This window comes from Protomyctophum bolini (genome assembly GCF_963924005.1).
Source record: "Protomyctophum bolini genome assembly, chromosome: 24".
In the NCBI taxonomy this organism is placed as follows: domain Eukaryota; kingdom Metazoa; phylum Chordata; class Actinopteri; order Myctophiformes; family Myctophidae; genus Protomyctophum; species Protomyctophum bolini.
In genome coordinates this window covers 26,126,213-26,138,841 of record NC_137885.1, presented here as the reverse complement: position 1 = coordinate 26,138,841, position 12,629 = coordinate 26,126,213, and the positions used below count along the sequence as shown (strand labels likewise).

Sequence of the window (12,629 nt, the reverse complement as noted above, 5' to 3'; positions counted from 1 at the left end):
CCGTTTATTAATTATTTCATTATTATATCTTATATTATAGCCAACACACAGAAACAATGCTTATACGGGTTTAAACGTTGAGGCCTTTTATTCAGGGCACATTAATTAATTCCCCAAAGTCAATAAACAACATCTTCCCAATCGTACAATATTTCGGGGGCATATTTAGAATGTGTGCAGGGTTGAGTATGTTGAATCTAGTTTGCATTAATGAGGATTTAGTTGACACAATGACATAAAATGGCGATAGTATTCAGTGCGGGGCAGACGGCCTGTCAGACAGACAGGCAGACGGCCTGTCAGACAGACAGGCAGACGGCCTGTCACAGCCAGATTGTGGTCTTTTGTTGGATCACACATTGATGCTCCACGGAGTGCCACAGCTTGACGTCTTCATGGAGGACGCCTGATGGAAAGAAACACCAGGAATACACATTATCTTTGTAATGTATAATTCTGTAAATATCACTGTTTAAGGACCACTTCACCACTTTTCAACCTATCTTCATATAATAGGTCCTCACCAATAATCATGAAAAAATCGTGCAATTTATTTTCTACTCGGTCTGTGTCTCATAGCTGTGGGCAGTTAAGAAACCGTCTTCCAGTGACATCATCGATGGGGACTACAAGCTAATAGGAAGTGCAGGCTTTCTAGTCCTGAGAAGTTGCAATGCGAAAATGGAAGCCATCGTTCTCACGATAAGATAATGAAAATCTAGTTTAAAAAAAAATCTGCCTAATGATGATGTCACTGGAAGACGGTTTCTAAACTGCCCACAGCCGTCCTATGAGACACAGACCGAGTAGAAAAAAATCATGCAATTTTTTTCATGATTATTAGTGAGGACCTGTTATATGAAGATAGGTTGAAAAGTGGTGAAGTGGTCCTTTAATGAAATAACACACGCTGAACTTTGGGTTTTTTTGTGGTGAAAACAAGCCTGCCACTAAGAACAGAAGATCATCACGGTTAAAATGTTTGTTGGTTTTTTTGGAAAGAAGAGAGACTCGTCTTTCCAACACGACATCCTTTGAACTATAGTACATAATGTAAACAGTCCAATGGCCTTCCCAGGCCCGGCAGGCTGGCTGGCCTCAATTCTGAGCCTCAATTCCAGGAAAGATGTGGCCAAAGATGGCGCTGTGGAGCGGAGACACTTCAGTGACGTCACAGCGCGGAAGCAAGCGTTGTCTACAGCGACGGGGAGCTAACTACTCAGTGGATCAAACCCAGGCTATTCTGGATTCATAGAAATAAAACTGGGGTAGAACTAGTGTTACAGGCAGAGAAAACCTTTAGGCCAAAACTCGGGGAAACTCGTTTTTAGCGGTCAATGGGCCTGATTCTTCAACGCGTTTACGCTGATATAATGACGTGAAGCTAGCGGAAAGGCATTTACGTGGATTTCCCACATTAATTTGGAATTCATGGAAATGGCCGTGAACTTGACGCTCACGTAGGTTGGTCGGAAACTCCGTAAAAATCCCACGGGACCTCTTTAGGTGGCGGACGAATTTACGGATATATTCAGAAGGCTTTAGTCTTCATGCTGGATCAATAAATAGTTCCCAAATCGCAGATAAAATATGTAGGCATGTGTCCCGACCCCAACATTGTTCAGCACATAAAAAAATGATATATAAAAGCCGAGTGCACTGCAGCACTTGCACTTGTATGCCTATGCATGCAAGTCCCATAAGGAAACTGCCCCTGCAAGCGACACCTTTTTATTTATTTATTAGGATATTTCTATAGCATGCGCGATTGCGCTGCTCACTTGACAGCCTTCTCTATAGGCTACTCGCAGTGCAACGCGTTGTGAGCTTGTAGATCGGCTCCCGTGGACTCGCGCTGCATGTTAAACTCACAATTATAATAAGAACATAGGCCTACACTTATCTGCATTCTGCACTGTACGAATCCAACGTTGTTTAGTGTGTGTTAGTGTTGTTTAGTGAGTCAGTTCTCTGACTGTCGTCGGTGTGTGTGTGTGTGTGTGTGTGTGTGTGTGTGTGTGTGTGTGTGGCGGACAGCAGCATGCGGCCGCTGAACCGAGTCCAATCTGGGTGAAATTTACATTGGGAAATTAATATAACGGCGCGGTGAGCCCGGCAAGGACAGAACACGGCCCGGCCCGACTGTTATATGGTCTATCTATGGCATTCTATGGTTCACAGACATGCCGGTCTGACAGACAGACAGCAGTCACGACGAGGGCTATAAATCCACATTATGGCATCAGCGCGTGCAATTTGGCCAGTCAGTTTTAAGCCAGCTCACCTTAATTAATTATAATATGGGCAACGTTGTAGCTGTGTAGGCTGTATGCTGTAGGCTACTACATTGATCTCATCATGAGATGAATCAAGTTTGCCGTGTCCCGCGAATCATTTTAATATGACGACATCATGAAATGAATTTACATCTGATACATCGGATATCTATTTTACTTCTGCAGGCGAGTGTTCTTTCTTTATTTATAACCCAATTCATCAGTAAGGGCTTATCATTGCCGAGTTGTAATATAGCATTTGGTCGTGTGGTGAACAGTACAAATTAACTTATTTCTCATTATGTGAAAGTAACTGTAACATATCAGTTAACTCTGACATATATGGATCGAGTGAAGCAATGCATGCGTGCCAAGTTGGCAAGTTTCGTTTATAATTATATACATATAACTCGCGCTGTTTGCTTGAAGATCTGTCCGTGCAGAGAACCTCCTGTCAAAATTAACTACTCTACAAGCTCATCGCGCTGTTGTATAGAATTTAAAGTTTGGGAATCCTCTGTGCCGGCTATGATGACGTATTTTGAGATTTCCTGTTGCCTTGTATGGTGTAGAATGGGCGTGGATGTTCCAACTAACCAGGCGACACCAGGCGAATCGCTTGGGGAAAATGCGGAAAGGATACACTCAGCGATCCGCATGAATGAAGTGATTACACCAGCTTCTCTGAATAACACGTCATCTCAACGTAGCTTGATCGGACGGATAAATACGATATCTGTTTCCGCCACAGTGTAACGGTGGCGTATTTATTTTTAATGAATCAGGCCCAATGTGTTTAATATATATATATATAATGCAGTTAGTTGTACCATGTGGGTGAACTGGTCCTCGCAGGCCATGCGTATCCGCTCCGCCGTAGCGGGCGAGTTCAGCACGAAGGTCTCCTCCTCCACGCCGGCGTCTCTGCGCGCCGCGGAGACGGCCTGCTTTATGGCGAAGAAGACGGTGGCTCCGAACGACACCGGAGGTTCACCGATGCCCTGGAGGAGAACATCACGTATAAGGTCTGTTTAATGGAGGAGAACATCACGTATAAGGTCTGTTTAACAGTTTCAGTTCATAGGACGCACCTGAACGTCATAAGGATTGGAACCGAGAGGTGCCTTCGACGTGTGTGGCCGTCCTAGCGCATCCTCAAAGATACGGCGCGAGATAAGAATATTCAGATTTTTTTTTTTGGCATTTCGCTTTTCGCTTGCCGTATGCTAACGCTCTGTGCAATTATTAGCTTGTCATTGACTCCCATGTTAGCGCGGCGGAAAGAATGACTCGTATCTCCTCATCCAGGGCGCTCTCCGTGGTGATGAATGGATCGATATGCTGGCACTTCATTTATGCTCCTCATCCGTCTCTCCCGCAAAATATGAACGCTTTTTGGATCATATATCGTATAAATTAAAATGATCGGGACGTTTAGGTCAATTTGTCAAGTCAACTTTTTTTAGGAAAGTGTTTCCGGTTCATGGCTTTCAGAGTAAAAGCGGTCAGACAACTCCGGCACCCCAGAGCTCCTATTTTGATGCACTTCCGGCACTAAAAGTGTTCACCGAACATCACGTATGTTTAATTAAGCAATATTACACGAGAGGGGGTGTGGTTTAACCTCATCATTGCACGCCTGCGGTGCTGCAGGAATTCGCCCACACGGCAAAAGCAGAAGTCATACACTCGGTTGCATGCTGAAAATAGCCGATCAACAAGCTCACAATGCGTCGCAGCGTGACACGTTGTGAGCTTGTAGATAGATAGATAGATAGATCTTTATTTGTCATTGCAACGTGTACAACGAAATTAAAAGTGCCAACCAATCAGTGCATTATATCACAAACAACCTATACAAGCTAAAACAAAACACACATGACTTCTTGTTATTGCACAACCCCAGCAGCATAATGCACAAACATGTAATTCCATCTATTATCGCACAACAACAAACCCTTATTGTACTTTAAGATAAAAAAACTAAAAGTGTCGCAGTAACAGATCATTTTTTAGCAGCATTGAGTGCAACTACCGCTGTGGGATAGAAGCTATTACTGAATCTGTTGGTCTTGGACTTGATCACTCTGTACCGTCTGCCTGATGGCAGCAGTTCAAACAGTGATAGATCGGCTATTTTCATCTGCGATTATACGACGGCATCAAGGCCCGCCAACATACATTTTAGTAAATCAGAGTAAATCAACTGTAGATTTTGTCGACTAGAATCTTATGATATTTAGTCGACTAAAACTAAGACTAAAACTTTTCAGGTGACTAAAATGTGACTAAAACTAAATTAAATCACTTCCAGAGACCTACCTTGGACATGTAGACAGCGTAGGGGTTCTCCGCGTCGGCCAGCAGATGGACGTTGAGGGTCGGGGGGACGTCGCACAGCGCCGGGACTTTGTACTGGCTCGGTCCTCTGGTCCTCAGGATGCCCTCTGGAGAGAACTGCAGTTCCTCGATGGTGTAGAGACCCAGACCCTGGACGAAACCTCCTTCTATCTGTAATATAGAGACCATGTTTAGAGACCCAGACCCTGGACGAAACCTCCTTCTATCTATTCTAGAATATAGAGACACCATGTTTATTACATTATTTTTTTTTAGTTTTATTTAAGTTGGTGTCAAAATCACAGACACTTTACATGTTGAGCAAAGAACCGTCGGGTCCAACCCAGAGTAATTTTTCCTTGTCTTGCCTCTTGAAGAGGGCGGACCCCGGCAGCTAGGTATCTTTTTTTTCCTCCCCCTGCGCAGCTCATCCCTTCGATGGCTTGCGTAGGAAGAGAGCTTTTTTTGTGCCTGGCCCAAGCCCCCGCCACCCCTCCCCAGAAACGTGCCTGCACAGCCGAGTATTATCATCTTACTTGAAATGTGATGTGATGACTTCTTACCCCCCCCCCCCCCCCCCCCTCCTCTATGTTTTCTTTTTCTTTTTCTATGATGCAAGAAAGATGTATTGTGGCGGCGCGACCCATGTTGCTGCGGCTCGTGCACTAGCACATCTAAATTTCGTTTTTCTGCTGTTCACAGTTGTAAAAATGACAAATAAACCTATCTATCTATCTATCTATCTATTTGAGACAGTGGTAATTCTGCAAACTGTTAATACATTTTTCAATCAATGATTCAATCAATCAATGGTATACGAAAAACACCAGCCAACTAAAATGTATTTGGCGGGCCTTGATGCCGTCATAATGACTGTTTTTACACGTAAAAAATGCCGAAAATAGCCGATCTACAACGTGTCGCAGTGCAACGTGTTGTGAGCTTGTAGATCTGCTATTTTCAGAATGCAAAGTTGTGTCACTTTGCCATGGCTGAGCTGGGAAGGCTGACAAAGGGTGAATTGCAAAATTGCTAAATAATTGCAAAATTGCAAAAAATTGCTAAAACAATTGCGAAAAAATTGCGAAAGAATTGCGAAAAAGACAATTAGCAAAATTCAAAGTCAGCCTTCCCAGCAATTTTGCAATTCACCCTTTGTCAGCCTTCTGATTGGTCCCTGACTGACCAACCAGCAGGCTCTTTCTGCCTTGTTTCCGCCTTGTTTATGTTTAATTTGCTATAACATAATTTTTGGAGAAAACTAAAAACAAACATGATATGCTCAGTCACCGTGAGTCAGCTCAGCCAGGGCAAAGTGACACAACTTTGCAATTCACCCTTTGCAATTTTGCAAAAAAAAAAATGCAATTTCTTTTGCAATTTTGCAAAAAAATAATTTGCAAATTTTGTTTTTGCAATTTCTTCGCAGTGTTTTTGCAATTTTGCAACTTTGCAACTTTGTTGCAAGTGTAAAATGACTTATACTGGATCTCTTGTCCACTAGTCCCTTCCTAACATTTTAGTCTAGTTTGTATTTGTTGACAAAATTGTCAGTATATTTAGTCATAGTTCTAGTGATCATAGCTTAGTTTTCGTCAGTGGAAAAAAAGGTAGTCGAACATTTTTCGTCTTATTTTTAGTCGAGGAAAACACCGTACTGTACCTGGCCGACGTCTAGAGCTGGGTTGATGCTTTTCCCCACGTCCATCACTATGTCTGTCCTGATGTTCTGCAGACAGACAAACAGACAGACAGACACGTCCATCACTATGTCTGTCCTGATGTTCTACAGACAGACAAACAGACAGACAGACACGTCCATCACTATGTCTGTCCTGATGTTCTACAGACAGACAAACAGACAGACAGACACGTCCATCACTATGTCTGTCCTGATGTTCTACAGACAGACAAACAGACAGACAGACACGTCCATCACTATGTCTGTCCTGATGTTCTACAGACAGACAAACAGACAGACAGACACGTCCATCACTATGTCTGTCCTGATGTTCTACAGACAGACAAACAGACAGACAGACACGTCCATCACTATGTCTGTCCTGATGTTCTACAGACAGACAAACAGACAGACAGACACGTCCATCACTATGTCTGTCCTGATGTTCTACAGACAGACAAACAGACAGACAGACACGTCCATCACTATGTCTGTCCTGATGTTCTACAGACAGACAAACAGACAGACAGACACGTCCATCACTATGTCTGTCCTGATGTTCTACACACAGACAGACAAACAGACAGACACGTCCATCACTATGTCTGTCCTGATGTTCTACAGACAGACAGACAAACAGACAGACACGTCCATCACTATGTCTGTCCTGATGTTCTACACACAGACAGACCAACAGACAGACACGTCCATCACTATGTCCGTCCTGATGTTCTACAGACAAGTCCATCACTATGTCTGTCCTGATGTTCTACACACAGACAGACCAACAGACAGACACGTCCATCACTATGTCTGTCCTGATGTTCTACAGACAGACAGACAAACAGACAGACAGACACGTCCATCACTATGTCTGTCCTGATGTTCTACACACAGACAGACAAACAGACAGACACGTCCATCACTATGTCCGTCCTGATGTTCTGCAGACAAACAGACAGACACGTCCATCACTATGTCTGTCCTGATGTTCTACAGACAGACAGACAAACAGACAGACACGTCCATCACTATGTCCGTCCTGAGGTTCTACAGACAGACAGACAAACAGACAGACACGTCCATCACTATGTCCGTCCTGATGTTCTGCAGACAAACAGACAGACACGTCCATCACTATGTCTGTCCTGATGTTCTACAGACAGACAGACAAACAGACAGACACGTCCATCACTATGTCTGTCCTGATGTTCTACAGACAGACAGACAAACAGACAGACACGTCCATCACTATGTCTGTCCTGATGTTCTACAGACAGACAGACAAACAGACAGACACGTCCATCACTATGTCTGTCCTGATGTTCTACAGACAGACAAACAGACAGACACGTCCATCACTATGTCTGTCCTGATGTTCTACAGACAGACAGACACGTCCATCACTATGTCTGTCCTGATGTTCTACAGACAGACAGACAAACAGACAGACACGTCCATCACTATGTCTGTCCTGATGTTCTACAGACAGACAGACAAACAGACAGACACGTCCATCACTATGTCTGTCCTGATGTTCTGCAGACAGACAGACAAACAGACAGACAGACACGTCCATCACTATGTCTGTCCTGATGTTCTACAGACAGACAGACAAACAGACAGACACGTCCATCACTGTCTGTCCTGATGTTCTACAGACAGACAGACAAACAGACAGACACGTCCATCACTATGTCTGTCCTGATGTTCTACAGACAGACAGACAAACAGACAGACACGTCCATCACTATGTCCGTCCTGAGGTTCTGCAGACAGACAGACAAACAGACAGACACGTCCATCACTATGTCTGTCCTGATGTTCTGCAGACAGACAGACAAACAGACAGACACGTCCATCACTATGTCTGTCCTGATGTTCTACAGACAGACAGACACGTCCATCACTATGTCTGTCCTGATGTTCTACAGACAGACAGACACGTCCATCACTATGTCTGTCCTGATGTTCTGTTAATATATAATAATATAACACGTCCATCACTATGTCTGTCCTGATGTTCTACAGACAGACAGACAAACAGACAGACACGTCCATCACTATGTCCGTCCTGATGTTCTACAGACAGACAGACAAACAGACAGACACGTCCATCACTATGTCCGTCCTGATATTCTACAGACAGACAGACAAACAGACAGACACGTCCATCACTATGTCTGTCCTGATGTTCTGTTAATATATAATAATATAACACGTCCATCACTATGTCCGTCCTGATGTTCTACAGACAGACAAACAGACAGACACGTCCATCACTATGTCTGTCCTGATGTTCTGCAGACAGACAGACAAACAGACAGACACGTCCATCACTATGTCTGTCCTGATGTTCTGCAGACAGACAGACAAACAGACAGACACGTCCATCACTATGTCTGTCCTGATGTTCTACAGACAGACAGACAAACAGACAGACACGTCCATCACTATGTCTGTCCTGATGTTCTACAGACAGACAGACACGTCCATCACTATGTCCGTCCTGATGTTCTACAGACAGACAGACAAACAGACAGACACGTCCATCACTATGTCCGTCCTGATGTTCTACAGACAGACAAACAGACAGACAGACACGTCCATCACTATGTCTGTCCTGATGTTCTACAGACAGACAGACAAACAGACAGACACGTCCATCACTATGTCCGTCCTGATGTTCTACAGACAGACAGACAAACAGACAGACACGTCCATCACTATGTCCGTCCTGATGTTCTACAGACAGACAGACAAACAGACAGACACGTCCATCACTATGTCCGTCCTGAGGTTCTGCAGACAGACAGACACGTCCATCACTATGTCCGTCCTGAGGTTCTGCAGACAGACAGACAAACAGACAGACATGTCCATCACTATGTCTGTCCTGATGTTCTGCAGACAGACAGACAAACAGACAGACACTTCCATCACTGTCTGTCCTGATGTTCTACAGACAGACAGACAAACAGACAGACACGTCCATCACTATGTCTGTCCTGATGTTCTGCAGACAGACAGACAAACAGACAGACACGTCCATCACTATGTCTGTCCTGATGTTCTGCAGACAGACAGACAAACAGACAGACACGTCCATCACTATGTCTGTCCTGATGTTCTGCAGACAGACAGACAAAAATACATTCTCATCCATATCAACACTCCCACCCGGTCACTTAGGTCTGCCTCCTCCACCAACCTCACTGTTCCCCCAGCTCGTTTGTCCACCATGCGGGGTAGAGCTTTCAGCCGCTCTGCCCCTCGCCTCTGGAACAGCCTTCCCCCCCGACATTCGGAACATGGACTCACTGCCCACCTTCAAATCCCACCTCAAAACTCACCTATTCAGACAAGCTTACTCCCACCTTGAGTAAAAGTCTGCTGCAGGCCTTTGTGTGTATTTTAAACTTGCTTTATTGTGTTTCTTTTCTGTTTTGTTAGGCGACCTTGAGTGACCTGAAAGGCGCCATATAAATAAAATGTATTATTATTATTATTATTAATTAAAAATCAATGTTAATATATAATAATATAACTCTGAGTGTACAAATGAAACCAAATGGACCCATAAGGGTCCATTTGGTTCCATTTGTACACTCTCAGAGTTACAGACCCATAAGGGTCCATTTGGTTCCATTTGTACACTCTCAGAGTTACAGACCCATAAGGGTCCATTCTGTTCCTAACTATCATTTAGCTGGCGACCCCCTGGAACTCCTTCAAGGACCCCCAGGGGTCCCCGGACCCCACTTTGAGAACCACTGGTATACATTGTATGTGTATTTATTTAGTATTCAATGTGTGTGTTGTAGGTATACTTTATGGTCTCCCGTCAGGCAGTCGATCTCCACTTCAGAACAACACGCCCCAAAGGTGAAGTAATAGTAGGCCTCCCCCTCCCCCTTCTCCCAGTCCACACTGGTGGGGGGACCCCTGAAACACACACACACACACACACACACACACACACACACACACACACACACACACACACACACACACACACACACACACACACACACACACACACACACACACACACACACACACACACACACACACACACACACACACACACACACACACACACACACACACCACTTTTACATTCTACCTTAGCCTGTAGACAGATTAGATAGATGTATTTATTTCTGTGTCAGATAAACTGTAAATCATTACAACATTGCATAGGTGTGCCATATAAAATAAAATATATAAACTCAGTTTTTCAAACAGTGTAAACTGTTATAATGATGATAAATAGAATAGAACACAAAGACGTACATGAAGAATCCAGTGGCGGAGAGGCTGATCTTCTGGTAGTACGCTTCAACGATCTATATAGGAGAACAATATTAAAAAGGTATATGGAATAAGTTAACCCATTCTGACCTGAGATCAGATTCATAAGAGGTTTCCACTGGACACACACTGGTCTGATGAACCCATTCTGACCTGAGATCAGATTCTAAAAATGTCAGTCGTTCTTCGATTTTTCAAAAATCGCGATTTTTGAAGCCAACTCGGATCGTGACAAATCATGACAATGAACACAATGTTTTGGGCCGATCAAATAATTTAAACGGGCCCAAACGAAAAACAAAACAAATAGTGTTGTCTCCTGACTTTCTTTTCTTCTTTCTAATGATTTGATCGGCCCCAAAACATTGTGTTCATTGTCATGATTTGTCACGATCCGAGTTGGCTTTGTCCGCGGCGTAACCGTCTTTAAATAAATTATATTAGAAGTGCCGATGGGAGAATGCATTGGGGTTTCATTTCCTGGGCCACTCGCTTTTCTGAAAGGGGGCGGGACTGTGGCGCTCTATAGCCTTGACGACCTTACAGGCACAAAGGCTAAACTTATGTAACTTAAGACAGCATAGCTGTCATAACCATATGTTCTAGCTTACACTCCGTTTTAAGAGCGTCGGCCTAATGTCTAGATTGTAAGTTGTATAAATCAGTACCCATGTGGGTATAAATATTACCCATTGGGTCCAGGTGCATTCTGGGTATTTCTTCATCACTGGCTCCAGACGTCTCATCATTTTCTCACAGGCGTCCTTTAGGAAAACATGATTATATAATGATTATAACATGATTATATAATGATTACACAAAAAACTTTTTATAGGAAACATGATTACATAATGATTATAACATGATTAAACAAAAAAAATCACACCTGTGTGAAGTGGGTGCTCTTATCCTCATACATCACATTCCGTGCTCAACCAATCAAATAATCACAAATGTCATTCCGTCCAATCACAGTTTGCGTCTTCACTCTTCACTGTCCGCACTGTTTTGGTTTCAATGTTTGTCACGAAAGGGGCGGGAATGCGACGCTCTATAGTATCAAATACTAATACTAGTACCTTGACGGCCATGCCCACAGAGTCTGTGCCGAAGGAGGCAGCAGAAGGCGTGGCGTTGGGGATGGTTCCTGTGCAGGTCTCCTTGATGGAGATGATGGACATGGGCACCTTCAGCACTCTGCTGGCAATCTGTACACAAACAGAAATAACGTAGGACACCAAAGCCTTCACGACACGACGCTTGCTATCTGTACGAAAGTGTGTCTGTGTGCGTGTGTCTGTGTGTCTGTGTGTCTGTGTGTGTGCCTGCGTGCGTGTGTCTGTGTCTGTGTGCACATTCAGTATTTTAGCTGTGACGTGAGCGCCCCCTGCTGAGATACTTCCGGGTCCTACTTTTGTGTCGCTTTTGTGTCCCCATAGAGTTATACTGTGACACTCCGTCGGACTAAATCTGAGACGAAAACAACCACGAAAGTCTAATTTTACCGCTTTCCTTTCCTCGCAACAACAAAGCTGTTGCTCTCCCAAATCTGGCTGTGACAAGCTGTCTGCCCCACATGGAATACTATCGCCATTTTATTTTATTGTGTCAACTAAATCCTCATTAATTGCAAACTAGATTCAACATACTCAAGCCTGCACACATTCTAAATATGCCCCCGAAATATTTTACGGAGCAAATGGACTGTTTTGCCACCTTTAATAATAATGATAATAATAGTCTTTGTCTCCAGATCATATATTTTTGTTGTCATGGACACTTGTACAAAACATTAATAATTCTACTCGAGTTGGAAGCATTAAGACCCATTTTAACCCTCAATGGCTTCCTTTCTGAAAAATAACGTCATTGTAAAAAGATTCACACGTTTAGATATTCTATTTACAATGAGATGCGGACGGGAGCTGGTGCCACTTGGACCCGGACGTAACGTAGGACTACAAAATGACCCGGACGTAACGTAGGACTACAAAATGACTTCAGACTTAAATACTGGA

General features: G+C 43.7%; 1 protein-coding gene across 1 annotated transcript in view; it reads right to left on the bottom strand.

Moving 5' to 3' along the window:
* Positions 1 to 332: 332 nt before the first annotated feature.
* The window catches only part of aox5 (aldehyde oxidase 5), a 38,377-nt gene continuing 26,080 nt past the window's right edge, over positions 333 to 12,629 (bottom strand). The window contains exons 28-35 of the mRNA XM_080758613.1: positions 11,691 to 11,819; positions 11,301 to 11,375; positions 10,594 to 10,646; positions 10,128 to 10,242; positions 6,280 to 6,345; positions 4,599 to 4,787; positions 3,107 to 3,277; positions 333 to 406 (exon numbers count right to left, since the gene is read on the bottom strand). Of these exons, the coding sequence (XP_080614739.1) occupies positions 353 to 406; positions 3,107 to 3,277; positions 4,599 to 4,787; positions 6,280 to 6,345; positions 10,128 to 10,242; positions 10,594 to 10,646; positions 11,301 to 11,375; positions 11,691 to 11,819 (852 nt within the window). The 3' untranslated portion in view covers positions 333 to 352. The remainder of the gene's footprint in view (positions 407 to 3,106; positions 3,278 to 4,598; positions 4,788 to 6,279; positions 6,346 to 10,127; positions 10,243 to 10,593; positions 10,647 to 11,300; positions 11,376 to 11,690; positions 11,820 to 12,629) is intronic.